Genomic DNA, 16,737 nt, shown 5'->3' on the forward strand with positions numbered 1-16,737 from the left:
CACCAATCTCCTGCAGCCCTGACATGCAAGGTCCCTAACCCACCTCCAGGGGCCCCAGCACACAAGGTCCCCAGGGATAGTGCACACAAACTCCCCAATCCCCCACCAGAGGGCCAAGCACTCAAGGTCCCCAACCTCCTGCATGCCAGGAAGGGACTCACCAGGGGCACAACATGCAAGGTCCCCAATCCCCCACCAGGGGTCTAGCACACACACCCCCAACCCCCATCACACCCCCATGTGCCAGGGAGGGATTTCCCATCTTGCTTCCTGCTCAGCAGGAAGGTGTGCCCCAGGGAGGGATTCCCATCATACTTGAATAAAAGCAGGAAAGCGTGCCAGGGGGAAAAACAATATTTTAAGTTAAGTCGGCATTTATAAAGATATTTCATGTAACAAAATACCTCTGCTTCTTCCAAATTTCACAGGAATTTCAGAAGTTCCACCAGTGGGGTTTGAACCCAGGACTTGAATCAAGCACTCAGATCACAAGCTTCACACTCTTATCCATTGAGCTATCTGAGCCACAACTAAACTTGAACATGTTGAAAATATATCTTTCAGGTGTTGTAGTTTTTGAAGAGGTGAATTCTGGGGGAAAAAATGACTAAGCAAGACTACCCCAGTAGCCCAATGGATAAGTAAATGCACCTGACAAAACAAGGGCCTGGGTTCAAATCCAGCTGTGTGCAAATATTTCTTGTCACTGTCAAAAAAAATTATGTTAAGAATATATCTTTGAAGTGGGCAGCCAAATGCTCTTAACACACATTTATAAAAACTATTTGATAGAGGTTTAATGTTCCTGGCAGGAACAGCATCCATGCCGAGTTAATTGCCCTCAGAAGTTGTTACTGGTGTGGTCAGACAGTAATGAAATGTCTGGGTCTCGAACAACATGTCACAGGTCTGACAGATGAAACTGGGTCGCAAGACAAAACCGTAAAACCTTTTTATTCTGCCAGCAACCAGAAAGATATAAATAAATTACATCTGTCATTCTCTATTTCACATTCATTCAAAGTGCCGAGTCTGTAGAAATCCCATCGTTTGTCCCCATGGTAACGCAAGTGGTGAAATGTAGGGCTCTGATATGGCACAACAAACCTAAGGAAATCCTGATAAGGAAAGTTGAAGTACAGTAATTCACCTACGTTTAGTGTCTTAGTCCATCGTCCGTTCGTTTTCGATGAGATTTTGGCAAAGTTCTAAAAGAAAAGTCTACAATTTCCCAGTCTACGTTTCAGTAAGAGGGACAACCCAAAGTCTGTAGAAAAGCAAAATATCATAAACATGGGTCCTTCATTAACGAGGACATTGATACAGGACATCTGAAAATCGTCACAAGTGAGTGAAATCCCAAAGGTAAAATGAACCGTTTCCCATCACAGTTTCATGATAAGCACTATCTACATGACTCCTTGTTTAGAATGCCCATGAATGTCCTTGTGCAGATGGAGAGGATTCCAGTTCTCCGATTGGCTGAGAAAACCGGTCCAATAGAGAGACATGTCCAGGGCGTTGCCTGTGTGCACCATGGGCTGTGTGTACTGCCGTTCATCACCAGGCGTTTTCATCCTCCCAGTTAAGGTCTTCTCCATCCCCCCATCCTCCCACCTCCGTCTGCAAGAAGGACAAAAAGGACACAAATAAACACTTCAGAATTGAAAAAGGCAGGTCTGCATAAGAATACTTAAAACGTAATTACAATTTCAGCCCCTAAGTTCGAACGATTCCGTCATCACTTATGTTCTACACACAGGTACCTCCGTCGTGTCAGCAGCCGCAAACTTGGCGGTGAGTTTGAGAGCGTCTACGGAGGGGCAGGTCTCTCCAGGCTCAGCGTGCGCCGAGGGCGCGGCTGTACACAGTCCAGGGTGTCCTGTGCTGTGCTCCCCAGGCAGCACCAGGGTCGGGGACGACAGCTGGATATCGGGCTCCATGTCCGCGAAGAAGTCCAGCTCGGGGTCCCTCTCCGGTTTCTTCTTCACCTCGATGGTGAACTCCTTCCCCAGGCCGTCCGCCCCCTTGTTCCCCCGGCGCCTGGCGAGGGGCTTGCGCTGTGAGGGAGGCGGGTCGCCGGCGTCCCCCTCCTGGTCCCACCCGTTGTCCCAGGAGGTGGGCTTCCTCTCAGCGGGGGAGCGGGGGCTCAGCTTGAGGGGTTTGGAGGACGTCCTGGGGTGTTCCGGGGCTGGCTTCTGGGGGGCGACGGCACCCCCTGCGGGCGGTCGCAGGACGACGGGGTCGGGGGTGGCGGGGGAGAAGTCAGAGCCCGGCTCCGGGTCCTCAAAGTCATCCCAGGGCTCCTGCTCCTCCTGGGGGGAGAGGGGGGCCCCCGAGCTGGGACTCGCTGGTCGTTCCGAGGCCTGGATGTGGATCTGGACCCTGTCCCGGCTCTCCCCCTCCTCCGTGTCGCTCCAGTCCGGCCAGTCCTCCCCCTGGCCCCCTGCCCTCTCCTGCTGCTCTGGGCTGTACTCGGCCTTGTTGTTCGGGGTGAACCCGTTCAGAGGCAGAGACATCTCCTTACTCACGGCTAAAACCAAAAAAAAAGTCATACTTCCCCATTAGCTATATTCATTCAGGCATGACGTCAGACTGTGTGTCAGGTCGGTTCCTTACCAGATCGTCCAGCCGGAGGGTACCTCCTGGGGATCTCTCCAGGCCCTTGCAGGCTGTCTATGGCCCCCAGAACCAGCCCACCTCCCCCCAACGGTTTGGGGAACATACTCAGAACCTTGGGGGGCTGAGCCACCTTGGGGGGCTGGGCCACCTTGGGGGAGGAGCCCCCCACGATGTGGACAGGGGAAGCTGGGGGAGGGAAGGAGGGGGGCGTTTATTTTTGTGTTTCCTAATACAAAAATAAAGTGAAGCATTTTCTTTTAACCGTCGCACTGTCTCAGACCCCCCCACAGCGCGACGGTTAAAAGAAAATGCTTCACTTTATTTTTGTATTAGGTAAAGTTGTCGCAACACGACGATGGGTCACAATGACCCGAAGGTTCACAAGGGTTAAGCAAACAGATGATGCATGAGAGCATGAAAATAAACAGATTAGAAATCTTGTTTTTTAACAGCACTTTCAGACTCGACTCAGTGGCTCCTCGGTTCATGTTGTGGGTCTTACTCTCTGGGGTGACCTCGGTTGACTTGCTGAAGTTGGGCGAGGTGCGTTTGAACACCTTGGTCCTCTCTCCGCCTACCACCACCTGCGCCCCTAGCAACGGCACCAGCACAGCCAGACTCTGGAGCGTCATGGCAACCAGGGCATCGTTGGTGTCCCTCATCCCCAGTAAAATCTGAGGAGAAAAATAACTCAGTATTTTTACTTTTTTTTGTATATATTATAACAATATATAACTAATATAACTAACTCATTATAAATGTGTGTTTTTCTGCTGTGGCTTGCTGAAAGCATGACAGTTAGCGCAAGGTTCCGAGCCAGCAAACCTGAGGTAGGATTTGGTTCTTGAGCTCGTCCTGGGTGAAGAACTGGGCGTAGACGTGCACGTGAGCCAGCAGCACGAAGCGCACGTGCTCCTCGTTCACCTTGAAGAGCCTGAGGAGCTGAGGGATCACATGCTGCCGGTAGAGAGACACCGACAGGAGGCACTCCTCACTGCCCTCCCCTCCGCCTGAGTCTGGGAGAGAGAGAGAGAGAGACACACACACAGAGAGAGAGAGAGAGAGAGAGAGAGAGACAGAGAGACATACAGAGAGAGAGAGAGAGAGAGAGAGAGAGAGAGAGAGAGAGAGAGAGAGAGAGAGACACAGAGAGAGAGAGAGAGAGAGAGAGAGAGAGAGAGAGAGAGAGAGAGAGAGAGAGAGAGAGAGAGAGAGAGAGAGAGAGAAAGAGAGAGAGAGACAGAGAGAAAGAGAGAGAGAGATAAACATTTAGTCAGGTACCTGTAGACTCGTGTTTAGGAAGGCAGGAAAAAAAAGATACACGCTATAAAGTAGAATGATGAATCTTCTGAACATCAGCAGAAAATGTCGGTTGACCGGTCGTGCCGCACACTGACCAGACGGGTGACAGTGATTTGGCCGTACCTTTCTTTGGCTTGAAGAGGTGAGGCAGGAAGCTCTTGACAGCTGTGGGTTCAGCAAACACCAGAGAGTTGAGGAGTTTAGGGACCAGGCGTGAGGCGAGCAGCTCCTCTGGAAGGTTCTGTACCCTGTCTAACAGAAACCTACAAACACACGCCACCATCTGTTTTAGGACACACGTCTTCAATATGTGGTGATTCTGTACATATTTACACAAACTTCTGGGGGTTTATTTTTATTCAAACACAGGTCTTCTGGCTCTTTCTGGAGATTATATAAACTTACTTAAAGAATTCGTTTTTTTCATCCTCCATTTTTAGGGTCAGGCTCTTTAGAAAGTTCATGACCTCCAGAAAGTCATTCCTGTAGTAAAAAGTAGCAAAAATTATGTTACAGTGATAGAACAATGATAGAAATAAGAAACAACAATTCCATAAAAACATCTAAACATTCACTCCCTTACTCACAACATATGACATATTTAGATCTACACTGTCTAGATCTACACTGTCTAGATCTCACAAGTGTTTCATTCTCTGTAGAGACAGGAGCAACATGACTCCACCAACCTGAAGAAGTCGTGAGTCAGCAGAGAACTGAGGGGGGGCCGAGACAAGGGGTCAGAGGTCAACAAGCCAACCTGCAGGGTTCTCTTCAGACTCTCTGACAGCTCCTCGGAGACTGAGCCAGGGTCAACGAGAGACAGAGAGAGGGAGACGGAGAGACAGAGAGAGACAGAGACAGAGACAGAGAGAGAGAGAGAGAGAGAGAGAGAGAGAGAGCGAGAGAGAGGAAAAGGGGACAATAAATGAAGAGGAAAGGCAACTGTATTTTTTATATTTTGGGGTTAGGGTTATTTGTTTATTGGATAGAGACAGTTCAAGGTAGACAGGAGGGCAGGGAGAAGACATGCAGCAAAGGTGCCTGGGCCACATTCAGACTCAGGCCGCTGTGGCAAAGCTACACGCTCCGACGAAAGGCAACTCTTAAGATTCCATTAACAAAAGACAAACAGCTAGCTACCCTTCAACCCCTCTGTGGTGAGAATGAAGAGACCCGTCCAAAGGACGGAAGACTAGAAAGCCTGCTGTACTCACCGTAACCATTCAGGACAGGAAGGAGCGTTTCCACCAGCGTCCCAAATGAGAAGCAGTCTCGCGAGTGGGCGTGCTTATCGGGCAGCATCCGGAACCCCTCCACCTGCAGCCAACAGAAGTCCACTCTCAACGTCCGCGGGTCATTATTACGTACCGCAAAACACTGAATATGTATGATTATGACTCTTATGATTATGTTCCTCTCACCCTCTCTTCTGGAGGAACTGTGCTCGCCTCTCTTACATTCTGAATGCTTTTGAGAAACTGACGAGGGAAAAATTAAAAAACGTCACATACTAGATTCATTTTTTCAAGCCATCAATCGTCAATAAACATATTCCTATCCTATTTTGTGTATGGGCAGTATAAACACAGTTGTGGAAGCTGGTCTCTCAGGTGAACTCCAGACACCTCAGGCGTGGCCTCAGAGAACTGGCAGACTGTCTCCATCCCTCCCAGCTTCCAGTGGCCGTCCTCGCTGACGAACACGGACGACAGGCACACGTTGTTGTGACTCGATTTACCCTGCGGGGGGCGAGACGAGAGGTCAGAGTCAATCGTCATCGACAACGTGAAGCGAACGCGTGGATAAGGAACACCGCGCAATGGGTGATCTGGGTGCATGCTCGTCTATCGGTACATAGTCTTGAAACTGACTTATCACTCTGATGTTTCTCTGCTCCACTGTGGAATGTGTGTGAGTGTATGTGTGTGTGAGAGTGTGTGTGAGAGTGTGTGTGTGAGTGTATGCGTGTGTGTGAGTCTGTGTGAGAGTGTGTGTGAGTGTATGTGTGTGTGTGTGAGTCTGTGTGAGAGTGTGTGTGAGAGTGTGTGTGAGTCTGTGTGAGAGTGTGTGTGAGAGTGTGTGTGAGTCTGTGTGAGAGTGTGTGTGAGAGTGTGTGTGAGTCTGTGTGAGAGTGTGTGTGAGAGTGTGTGTGAGTCTGTGTGAGAGTGTGTGTGAGTGTGTGTGTGAGTTTGTGTTTTGTGTGAGCACTCCTACCCTCTCGTGCAGGAAGACCAGGGCCTGCAGGAGGTCGTAGATGCCGGCGCAGACCTCCTCAGGGGAGAGACTGTTCAGCAGCAGCTCCAGAGGCTGCACGCGCTCAGTCACCAGGTGGATGCCCCCGTCCTGCACTGAGCATGACAGGAAGCGCAGGAGACACGGGTGTCTCAGCGTCTTCAGGTGCTGCGAGCCACGGAGACAGGGGGCGGGGTTAGGAGGGGGGCGGGGTTAAGAGGGGGGCGGGGTTAGGAGGTGGGTGCAGTGTATAACTGAGAATGTCCATAACACACATCCTGATGACAATCATTGAGTATTTTGAATCAATCAATCTTTATTTATATAGTGAATTTCATACCAGAAGGCAACACAGACTCAGTGGGCCAGAGATAGGATGATGATCATTGCAACGTAACAACTTAACTTACTTTAGCAGCTTTGTTGACCTTGTCTTCATTTCCCTGCTTGTAAACAAACACAGACGTTGGCTTTCCATCCTGAAGCACGGCGGAGTACATGGTCAGCCCCGAGGGCCGGGTCAGGAGCGGTTCCTCCAAGATGCAGCTCCGCAAAGCGCTGCTCTCCGAACCCATGGTCGTTCGCTCACGCTGCAGAAGCGGTTTGTCCAGCCGAGAGACCGTTGGGTCTGGCGATCACACTACACAGGGATGATGAAATTGCATGTTTGAGTAAACAGGCGCACAAGCATGCGTGAATGAATGAGGAAAACATTGCTGTTTGCTCTATATTGCCAAGTGAAAACAAAAGTGGGTTATTTATAATAATTCAGTAATTGCACAAGGAAGCTAACCTTGGCATAGCTAAATAGCCTAACATAAGTTAAGCATCTGAAGGCTGAATAACATCACAAACAGCTAATCAAGCCAACATCGTCAGTGTTGCTAGTCAGCTAGCTAATTACATGCATCGTAATATAACGTGATTCCTTGCATCCACCTTCGTGTTGTCAAGCTCTTGCTTAGCGCTAGTAAGTCAGTTCTCCCAGCTGGTTAGTTATGCTCGAGTATAGAAAGTGGCAGTGTATCATATTTCATATATGACCAAAGTATTGTTAGCCTCGCTAGCTAAGTCAGATAGCAAGCTAGCACTACGTGTGTTACCTGTGACTGTTGATTTGGATGACTCAAGAGGCACTTCTTCTAGATTGCTATTGCTGCTAGGCTAGCTAGCTGGCAATGCTACCCTGAAAGCTTCGCTAAAAGTAACCATTGCATTTGGTAGTCGGTACGACTAGAAGTTGTCATGTCAGTAAATACAAGGCCTACAATCCCCAAATAAAAAATGTGTTGGCCATCCACCTACTTTGCCGCGAGTGTTGACTGCTAACGTGGACCAAAGAAATTGCTTCCTGCATTAGAATCTGTAAACACCGGCTCTTCCTGTCATATCAGACGAAACTATTGACGCCAAATGGGAGCATCAGAGCTGTAACAGACAAGCACTGCCTAGATATAAATGATATATTAACAAGTAACTACACTTATGAGTTAGATGAACAGTTATGGACTGTTGTGTTTGTAAATGTGACGATTTAATAGCCATTCATACAGCTATCTAATTTCTAAGTTCTGCCACCTCCCCTCTGTGAAATATATTCGCCCATTCAGGCTATCAGTGACCCAAACGTAGACCTCCAATAACCATACAACCTTTAACTAAGTTCAGGTGGGATACTTTATAGGGCATAATCATTTTAATGGTCTACAGAAGGGCAACATGGACGTCAAATGTTTCCATATCTGGGTCAGACAAACTGTCACAACTACAATTCCAAACATCTTTAATGACAGGGTGCATGTGAGTTTATTCTAAGCTGCGCACCAGTCCTTTGTTAATTTGGTTTTCGGTCTTCCAAAACAACAAAACGCTTCTCCAAACTGCTCTATTCTAGCAAAAGAGGGGATACAAATTATATCAGGCCGTTTTTTCACCTTAAATAATGTGTATCCCCTCTGTAACTTTTTCTAGAAAAGAGTATACATTTCCATATTATCTCAGGTTGTTCATTGTGACCAAAAGAACACGAAAATAACGTAATGTAACAGACAAATAAACATATTTATGTAGATAAATGAGTCCCTTGTTACTATGGAAAACCCTGTCGAGTCTTCCACGTCGCTATTTGTTCCATGTGAATTCGAAGTGCAGCGGTTAAACTCCGCTTCTCTCAATGCACGAGCGCTCCCGCGGCCAGGGGATACAAATCCTGGCGGGGATAAGTGCCTTGGCACGACACCTGTCAAAGTAAAATCGAAAAAAAATCATAGATGAAATCCGCTTTACGGTTAATACAAATCTTACGATTCGGCTCCCAAATTTAAATGTCAGAGAAAAAAGTGGAATTTGTTTCTACGGTCTGATGTCATGACTTGGCACAAAAAAACTAAAACGAGTGAGTTCGGAAGTTCTTAAAAATGTGAGGGGGCGAATGTGCAGTCCATCGTTGCCACCCAAGAGCGTAGGAGGACGTTTCCGAGATCACCTAATTGGACTGGACCGCTGATAAACTGGAAACATTTCTCAATACAAACACACTCCTTATAAAAGCATACATCCAGTTTTCTAAAGATTCAAGACGATTTGGACAGGGATTTTCTCTCTCAAGGTAAGATGAGGAGATCACCTTTTGTCAAACTGATCCGTTCAACATATTCTATGCTTTGTTTTGCAGACACTTAGCCATCGTTAGTAATTAATGATTGTATAGTTACACTCAATTGCATTGTCATATTTTCCCCTTGTTTGTCCTTCTGTTCAGGTTCATAAGTGAAGATGACTGTCTCAGTGCTTTCTGTCATACTTCTACTGACCTGTGCCGTACCATCAAGTGTCGCTCAGTGTGAGTATACGCATATACAGCCAAACTTGAGTCTTTCAATGAAAAACTGTTATGCGTTAACTACTTAGCAAAGGCCAGCAATCAGCCTCGGAGATCCTTGATGTTCGATCCTAGTTTCAAGAAATGCATGAGCCCGTCCGTACTGATTGTCCCTGCGCAGATTTGTTGACCCAATCACAAATGATTAACTAGGAAAGTGAGAATATTTACCACTGGTCACTTGTTCTCTTGTTCGGGTTAAATAATTTGAGTGGAAAAACAGGAATCATTGTTGAAAATGACACTGATGCTTTACTGTGTCTTTGAGCGGTGTTTTCCCATGCCTTCTGCTTTGTGATTTGTAATCTGTAGCAAGCTGCAGTGGAAGATGCGGAGAGGAATACTACAGAGGTTTTCTGTGCCACTGTGACTACGAATGTGTAGTTCACGACGAGTGCTGTAAAGACTACATATCCCAGTGCACCACCAGTAAGGCCCTTGCTCAACGTTCCATTCCTTCCCATGAGGCTATTGGTGTGGCACCTCACACCTGTCTCTGTCATAGAAAGATGACAGACAACCTAATACAGTGATACTGACGGTTGTATTACTTGTCTGACAGAGGACTCATGCAAAGGACGTTGTGGAGAGCCGTTCAAGAGAGGCAGAGGTTGTACCTGTGATGCTGACTGTCAGCAGTACAACCAGTGCTGCCCAGACTTCAAGAACAACTGTGATCCAGGCAAGCCCCCCCATTGGTCCCCTCACGGTTTCATGAAATAAAACATTTTAATGGTATTTTATTTATGTATAAAAAAAAGCATGTAGGCCTAGTGGTTAGTCTAGTCCTGTTTTGTGGTTTGAATTAGATTCTTCGTGGTCAAGCATGAAGGCATGCTATTTAGGTTATATGCATGTAGATGTGCACGCAAGGCAGCTGCATGAAAGCATCAGTTTATCGTTCACTCATCTCTGTTTTGGTAACTACCACAGAATCAAGCAAAGGACCAGCCAGTACACCAGCGAAGACTAGTTCATGCGATAACGTAAACGATAACAAACCAACAGGTATCATTTACGACGCAATAGCCATCAGAGACGGCAGCTTTTAGCTACGTAGGAAACGGTTACATAGGAGGTAGAAAACTCATGTTGTTTTACATCCAACAATTCTGCAGATTTTCAGACTCAACCAGCCGAACAGCCGGAGGAGACTCCCATCAACAGCGACTTGGAAGAGGACCAAGGTAAGGATCTCTATGTAGTATTAAATAGTTACTTACTAGGTAGGTTTATTCGATTGTTTATTCATTAGTTGCTCATCCGTATAGAGCCTTAACACAGCATTACAATGAAACGTCAAGTCATAACTGTCCCTTGACGGTTTAAACAGGACGTCCTGGATAATCCGGTTTAAAATGGGCCTAATCAGTGAGGGACGTTTTTGAGAGTGTGACGTCAAGAAGTTTTGAGTTGGCTGTTGCTCTGTGGCTCATGGGTTTTGAGTCAGTTGTGTCCAAGTTTCCTCTTCGAGGGCCAAGGGCTCTGTCCCAGCTCCTCTGACCAAGAAAAATAAAGGGAAATAATGTCATTATAAGTGGACTGTGAAGTTGCACAACAGGCACAGAAACCAAAGACGAGAGGAGAAGCATGAATGACACGAATGAGAGCATGTTTTGAGGGACTTGTAACTTAAAGGTCAGTTCAAAATGTAGGCTGGTTTTGTATGACTGAACTGTGTGATTTTAATTTTCAGATTTACCTGAGAGTGAATTCAGTCCACTAACCCCAGAATCCCCACAGGATCCCTATGACGGTGAGACAGGTCGTTTTAAACAGTGTTTTCAACAACAGCATGTCACACAGTCAAAGGTAATAGTAATAATCATGTTCTCTCTCCTTCCCCTCATCCCTTCTATGACAGATGTGATAGGTGAGACCTACCCAAACATCCCTACCGACACAGGGCTGGAGGTCCCCCCTATCCCAGAAGCCTCTAGTGGATACGAACCCTCCCTCTCTGACCTGCCTGAGCCTGTGCCCTCTGACCCCTCCATGACCCTGACCACCGCCTCGGTTGACAGTCAGGATGACCCTGAGCAAGAAGCCACTGCAGAGGACACCGACACAGCCCTCCCTGGGGACCAGGAGGGAGACACCGGTCCCTCCGACGGTCCTCCCACACAGACCGTCCCCGGCGGTGAAGCAGGTGTGTGTGACTGAGACATTTGACCTCTTAACCCTTGTGCTGCCTTCGGGTCACATGACCCAAAGGTTCATAACGAACCATCGTTGTGTTTACCCAATTTTACCCAATACAAAAACAAATAAAAATAATTTTCTTTTAACCTTTGCAATGTGGGGGGTCTGAGACAGCCCAACGGTTAAAAGAAAAGGCTTCACTTTGTTTTTGTACATGGTAAATTTGTCGCAATACGACGGTGGGTCACAATAACTAATGGGTCAGAATGACCCGAAGATAACGCAAGGGTTAAGGTCATCTTAATGTGAAGTGAAAAGTCTCCTTTGGGGATCCACCTCTGTCTAATTGGATTGACGTCAAATGTAACACCGTCTCACGTCATGTTTGTCCGTCTCCCAGACTCTCCCAGTGATCTCGAGGGACAGCCTGATTCCAGTCCGAGCCCACCCACGCCTGAGCCCACTCTCCCTGGATCCCCCTCCGCTCAGCCCAGCTCAGAGGCCCAGACGACTTCCCCTGCCGAGAGCGACGCCCAGCCTGACGGACAGGGCGAACCACAGCCTGAGACCCAGGATGTGGACAACGAATCTCTTACTAATGGCTCTGAGAGCCCTGTGCCCGACCCAGAAAGTGCAGGTGACCTGACCACCACCACAGCCTCTCCACCAACCTCTGCAGGCCCCACCAAGAACCCACCGTCCCCAGACGACTCAGAGCCTACCCCTGCTTCTCCAGACAGCACCGCCCCCTCCACCAACCCGCTTGTCCCTGAGGCTACCACCCCGGCCTCAGAGCAGGACGCCTCAAACGATGCCTCGACAGCCACAATCGTCTCTCCCTCTGAACCTCAGGTTTCCAAGGGAACCTCCAGCACTCCAGTGTCTGAGGACGACCCTGAGCCTAAACCCAGTTCAGAGGCTGAAGGTGACATCTCTGATATTTCTGACCCCAAAGCTCAAGAAGAATCCATGAATCCAACACCGGCAACCTCGGTAAAGGAAGAGGATGATGCAGCTGTAGAGGAAACTTCCACAGACCGCATGAAGCTCACACCAACCCCAGCCAAACCAACCCCAGCCAAACCAGCCCCAACCAAACCAGCCCCAACCAAACCAGCCCCAACCAAACCCACCTCAAAACCAAAGCCCAAACCAACCAAGCCCAGCTCTGACCTCGCACAGGCTCTGGGCACATATAACCCCAGAGATTACCAGTCAGGTAGGACCACGCATTCCCAGTCTTCCTTTCATACCAAAAGTAGTCTTAAAGTTTTCAAAGCTGTTATTTTTTTCCCTTCTGTTTTACTACTGAGCAGTATATGAATTTGCCAGACATTTAGCTTTGGTTTTTGTGACTATGAAAATCTCTTCTCAAGAAAGACTGCAGTGTGTTAACTGTCAGAAGTGTTGGTTTACTCACACCATAACAAGCCAGGCAGTTTGTTTAAAAGGGGGGGGGGATCACTCCTTCAAAGCTCCTTCAAAAAGCTAAACAAATTGATGGGAAGCATTGGAAAATCATTATCCCAGTTCACACCCAAACCGGTTCAAGTCTGGCTTCAATCCCCAGTTTTCCATGCCCCTCCTCTGCTCCCTGCTCACGCACATCTCCCATAACGCGTTCCTTATTTCCAGATGACAACAACAACACCAACCTCTGCACCGGACGCCCGGCAGGTGCCACCACCACGCTGAGGAACGGCACCATCGTGGTGTTCCGAGGTCAGTGGCCAATGCCAGACGCTAGCCCCAACCTTCCAGACGGTTCCACCCAGCTTCGCACCTTAGAACATGTTCCTCATCTTAGAATGTCCACAGGAATGAAGATTCTCCCAACAGAACAGGGAAACAGTTTTTCCGATAATATATTTTTTTTTAGTTGAGGGAGTTATTTAAAAATGTGTTGTTGCACTACAGTGTCAAAAGACAAATTGAGGATGCTATAGATGACGAGGATGGGTGACAGTACTGTTCTGGTTCTTGTCAGGACACTATTTCTGGGTGCTGGACAGCTTCAGAAACCCAGGTCCAGCCCGAGGGATCACAGACGTGTGGGGTGTCCCCTCTCCCATCGACACAGTCTTCACGCGCTGCAACTGCCAAGGCAAGACCTACATCCTGAAGGTAAACACCCCCGTTCTCACAGAAACCTACTCGAATGGTAGCTGGCTTGTGTCCTGAGCTAAGCGATGTGTGCGTGTCTTGGAATCTCGTCCAGGGACCTCAGTACTGGAGGTTTGAGAACGGCATGGTGGACCAAGGATACCCTAAGCTGGTCAGCACGGGCTTCGACGGGCTTCAAGGCCAGATCACCGCTGCCCTATCGGTGCCTGAGTACCGCAGGAGAGGAGAAGCTGTTTACTTTTTCAAAAGCGGTAAGAGAGCTGAGCAGTGGTTGGTGTGTTAGGATACATCCAACCACAGTATTGATTCGGGTTGTATAGCAAGTACGAGTCGTTTGTTTGTGTGTCACTTGACAACTCTCATGTGATTGGCTCTTCCAGGGGGATTGGTCCAAAGGTATTCTTATAAGCAGGGCACCAGTCCAACCTGTGGGAAGAAGGTCCACTATGCTGTGTACACGGCACGCAACCGGGTTGCCAGACAAGCAGGTAATAAATCCTCCCGTTTCAACCTCTGGGGGAGGGGGATGGAATACAGAGCAAGGTTCACAGCGTATAAACAGATGATGCACTAAAACAAACATGTTACAAACAACCGTCCCCCTCTTTATGTGGGTGTGTGTACTCGATGTACTGGAAGAACAGGGAGTCAGGTGGCTGAGTGGTTAGGGAAGTGGGCTAGAAATCTGAAGGTTGCCAGTTCGATTCCCGGCCATGCCAAATTACGCTGTGTCCTTGGGCAAGGCACTTCACCCTACTTGCCTCAGGGGAGAATGTCCCTGTACTTACTGTAAGTCGCTCTGGATAAGAGCGTCTGCTAAATGACTAAATGTAAATGTAAGAACTAACACAGTATTATCAACTGACAGGACACTAATACCAGATGATGTAAGCTACTAAAAAAGAGTGAATGTCGATGTTTTTGTTCGTACCCATCCAGCTTCTCCTCTGGGGCCGGCCATCAACATCCGTGTGACCTGGAAGGGCTTCCCCTCGACCGTGACCTCCGCCGTGTCCATCCCCAATCGCCGCTTAGCCGAGGGCTACAGCTACTACGTCTTCTCACGGTGTAAGAACACACATCCACACGTTCCTGACCCGGCTCTCACCGCGGAGCAGCCCTTTCCCAGCCCTCGTCCTCGTGACCTTCCTGCTCCAACTGAATGGGTCGTTATCAGGCTTTTTCCGAGTTTGTTAACGACCCATTCATAATGAATCAGGCGTCCGGGAGCTGGGAAACTTCTAGAACGTGCAGTGCAGGGGGTCCCTGAGGACCAGGGTTGAGAAAGGCTGCCATAGAGAAGGGCAACAGAAGGGCGTAGCCCTGCATCACATCTCCAGTAAAAAACCCCAACCCCTGCCCGTCAGCTAGTCCCTGCACCTGTCTGCAGTTAGGAGACACGCGTTAACCTCTCACACACGTCATGTCTGACCAGAAACATGTGTCCAGGCTGGGGTGACTCATCTGTCTGAGTGGTCGAGAAAACACAAGCTTGACAACGTCTAGTCATTCTGTCACTAAAGAAACATCAACAGGAACTCTGAATCTCACCTCTCTGCCAAGATGCTACCATGACTAAATCTATCCCGTATCTGCCAGTCAAATGATAATACTTTGTGCATATTGTACTCATATCTTATTTTGCCCTCCTCGTTGTGTTTTTTTCTTAGCCAAATACTATAATGTGAAGATGGAAGATCGTCCTGTTCTGGCTACACCCATGAGCATATCTCCAAAGAAGAACTCAGCAAAGGACTTCTTCAACTGTCCAAAGACAGTCTGACAACTCCAAACAAACTTGTGCCACAAACTGTCACAGATTTCCAAACTTTATTAGCATTGTCCATAAAACAAATGGCTTACACCAGAACTGCTTTCGCAAACCTTACAAGTACAAAACCTAGGATTCAGATCGAGGAGATCACACACACATATCATAGGGACTAATGATAACCAGCGTCATAGAATCAGAGGCCATACAAGACTGCTCCAGTGATTAAAAAAGTATTTTGAGATGGCATTATGAAGAACACAATTTCCTATATTGTTGATCTCAAATATGTACACTACATAGCTCAGGACGTCTGCCTTCCTAGACTAAAAGTCGACTGTTAGGGTCATATTCGATGACTTTTGTTTCTATGACAATGCCACGAATACAGGAATGATGTTGAAGTGTCTGATTGGTGCTTTATCTGGCGAATCGTCTCCCATGGACACCTCGAGACAGCAACGTCTGACCTGGAGAAACCAAACGACAAGAAAAATCAGAACCCGCTGTACCAGTGTACAGTGCCTGTATACATGTGTCACTGTGTTTCAGATGACTTTTTTAATGTTCTGTATTCTTCATTTAAATAAAAATGTATAATGAGAAGTATGAATCTTGGGGTTTTTGCATCATTAATTTACGAGCCGTGTGTGTGTGTGAGACTGTGTGTGCGCGCGTGTGACTGTGTGTGTGCGCGTGACTGTGTGTGTGCGTGTGACTGTGTGTGTATGAGTCCCACCTCTCTTTGTGCGCCCGCGGTTGTCAGTCCAGCGCTGCAGCTGTCTGGGGGGTCTGGACACCCTGGGCTGGCTACTGCTGCTGGGGTCTGAGAGTGGAGGACAGGTTAGGAAGGGAGGGGGGGTGTGGAGGGAGAGGTGAGGGAGGGGGGGTGTAGTGTGTGTAGTGTAGTGTGGAAGGGAGGGAGAGGTGAGGGAGGGGGGGTGTAGTGTGTGTAGTGTAGTGTGGAAGGGAGGGAGAGGTGAGGGAGAGGGGGTGTAGTGTGTGTAGTGTAGTGTGGAAGGGAGGGAGAGGTGAGGGAGGGGGGGTGTAGTGTGTGTAGTGTAGTGTGGAAGGAGAGGTGAGGGAGAGGGGGTGTAGTGTGTGTAGTGTAGTGTGGAAGGGAGAGGTGAGGGAGGGGGGGTGTAGTGTGTGTAGTGTAGTGTGGAAGGGAGGGAGAGGTGAGGGAGGGGGGGTGTAGTGTGTGTAGTGTAGTGTGGAAGGAGAGGTGAGGGAGAGGGGGTGTAGTGTGTGTAGTGTAGTGTGGAAGGGAGGGAGAGGTGAGGGAGGGGGGGTGTAGTGTGTGTAGTGTAGTGTGGAAGGGAGGGAGAGGTGAGGGAGGGGGGGTGTAGTGTGTGTAGTGTGGAAGGGAGGGAGAGGTGAGGGAGGGGGGGTGTAGTGTGTGTAGTGTAGTGTGGAAGGGAGGGAGAGGTGAGGGAGGGGGGGTGTAGTGTGTGTAGTGTAGTGTGGAAGGAGAGGTGAGGGAGAGGGGGTGTAGTGTGTGTAGTGTAGTGTGGAGGGAGAGGTGAGGGAGAGGGGGTGTAGTGTGTGTAGTGTAGTGTGGAAGGGAGGGGGGTCTCCCAGCACCTGCAGAGCTGGAGGAAGGCTGCTGGCTGGTGGAGGGCAGGCTGGCATCGTCTGACGGCTGGAAGGGCTCCTCCGA

General features: G+C 48.6%; 3 protein-coding genes across 7 annotated transcripts in view; 1 reads left to right on the top strand and 2 right to left on the bottom strand.

The window, feature by feature from the left end:
* Nucleotides 1-938: 938 nt before the first annotated feature.
* Nucleotides 939-7,713, bottom strand: scyl3 (SCY1-like, kinase-like 3). 3 transcript variants are annotated; one of them, XM_062452865.1, is made up of 14 exons: nt 7,465-7,713; nt 6,570-6,799; nt 6,142-6,327; nt 5,553-5,666; nt 5,349-5,405; nt 5,142-5,244; nt 4,614-4,725; nt 4,330-4,407; nt 4,048-4,187; nt 3,448-3,638; nt 3,125-3,296; nt 2,620-2,808; nt 1,767-2,533; nt 939-1,623 (listed from the first exon to the last, which is right to left on the bottom strand). In XM_062452865.1, the coding sequence occupies exons 2-14, from the start codon at nt 6,732-6,734 to the stop codon at nt 1,561-1,563; spliced, it is 2,337 nt and encodes a 778-aa protein (XP_062308849.1). In that variant the 5' UTR covers nt 6,735-6,799; nt 7,465-7,713; the 3' UTR covers nt 939-1,560. The 3 variants fall into 3 exon arrangements, with proteins under 3 accessions (XP_062308849.1, XP_062308848.1, XP_062308850.1); XM_062452864.1 differs by having other exon boundaries at nt 7,263-7,712; XM_062452866.1 differs by lacking the exon at nt 7,465-7,713 and adding an exon at nt 7,099-7,236.
* Nucleotides 7,714-8,569: 856 nt separating this feature from the next.
* Nucleotides 8,570-15,690, top strand: prg4b (proteoglycan 4b). The gene is made up of 15 exons (XM_062452270.1): nt 8,570-8,767; nt 8,921-9,001; nt 9,353-9,469; nt 9,603-9,751; nt 9,901-10,048; nt 10,159-10,227; nt 10,737-10,796; nt 10,905-11,189; nt 11,583-12,401; nt 12,818-12,904; nt 13,170-13,306; nt 13,401-13,557; nt 13,687-13,794; nt 14,246-14,374; nt 14,977-15,690. The coding sequence occupies exons 2-15, from the start codon at nt 8,935-8,937 to the stop codon at nt 15,087-15,089; spliced, it is 2,445 nt and encodes an 814-aa protein (XP_062308254.1). The 5' UTR covers nt 8,570-8,767; nt 8,921-8,934; the 3' UTR covers nt 15,090-15,690.
* Nucleotides 15,123-16,737, bottom strand: part of tprb (translocated promoter region b, nuclear basket protein) — a 19,536-nt gene continuing 17,921 nt past the window's right edge. For all 3 annotated transcript variants that reach the window (XM_062452856.1, XM_062452857.1, XM_062452855.1), the window contains exons 48-50: nt 16,662-16,737; nt 15,817-15,903; nt 15,123-15,547 (exon numbers count right to left, since the gene is read on the bottom strand). The exon at nt 16,662-16,737 is cut by the window's right edge and continues 43 nt beyond it. In XM_062452856.1, the coding sequence (XP_062308840.1) occupies nt 15,498-15,547; nt 15,817-15,903; nt 16,662-16,737 (213 nt within the window). In that variant the 3' untranslated portion in view covers nt 15,123-15,497. The remainder of the gene's footprint in view (nt 15,548-15,816; nt 15,904-16,661) is intronic.

The sequence above is a fragment of the Osmerus eperlanus genome, chromosome 26 (assembly GCF_963692335.1).
Source record: "Osmerus eperlanus chromosome 26, fOsmEpe2.1, whole genome shotgun sequence".
NCBI lineage: Eukaryota > Metazoa > Chordata > Actinopteri > Osmeriformes > Osmeridae > Osmerus > Osmerus eperlanus.

Coding starts and splice junctions, on each gene's coding strand:
- scyl3 (XM_062452865.1), bottom strand. CDS start 6,734: ATGGGTTCGGAGAGCAGCGCTTTGCGGAGCTGCATCTTGGAGGAACCG. Junction 3,639..4,047: donor CCTCTTCAAGCCAAAGAAAG/GTACGGCCAAAT, acceptor TCTCTCTCCCAG/ACTCAGGCGGAGGGGAGGGC. Junction 2,534..2,619: donor CCCTCCGGCTGGACGATCTG/GTAAGGAACCGA, acceptor TTTTGGTTTTAG/CCGTGAGTAAGGAGATGTCT.
- prg4b (XM_062452270.1), top strand. CDS start 8,935: ATGACTGTCTCAGTGCTTTCTGTCATACTTCTACTGACCTGTGCCGTA. Junction 10,228..10,736: donor CGACTTGGAAGAGGACCAAG/GTAAGGATCTCT, acceptor TTTAATTTTCAG/ATTTACCTGAGAGTGAATTC. Junction 12,402..12,817: donor CCCCAGAGATTACCAGTCAG/GTAGGACCACGC, acceptor CCTTATTTCCAG/ATGACAACAACAACACCAAC.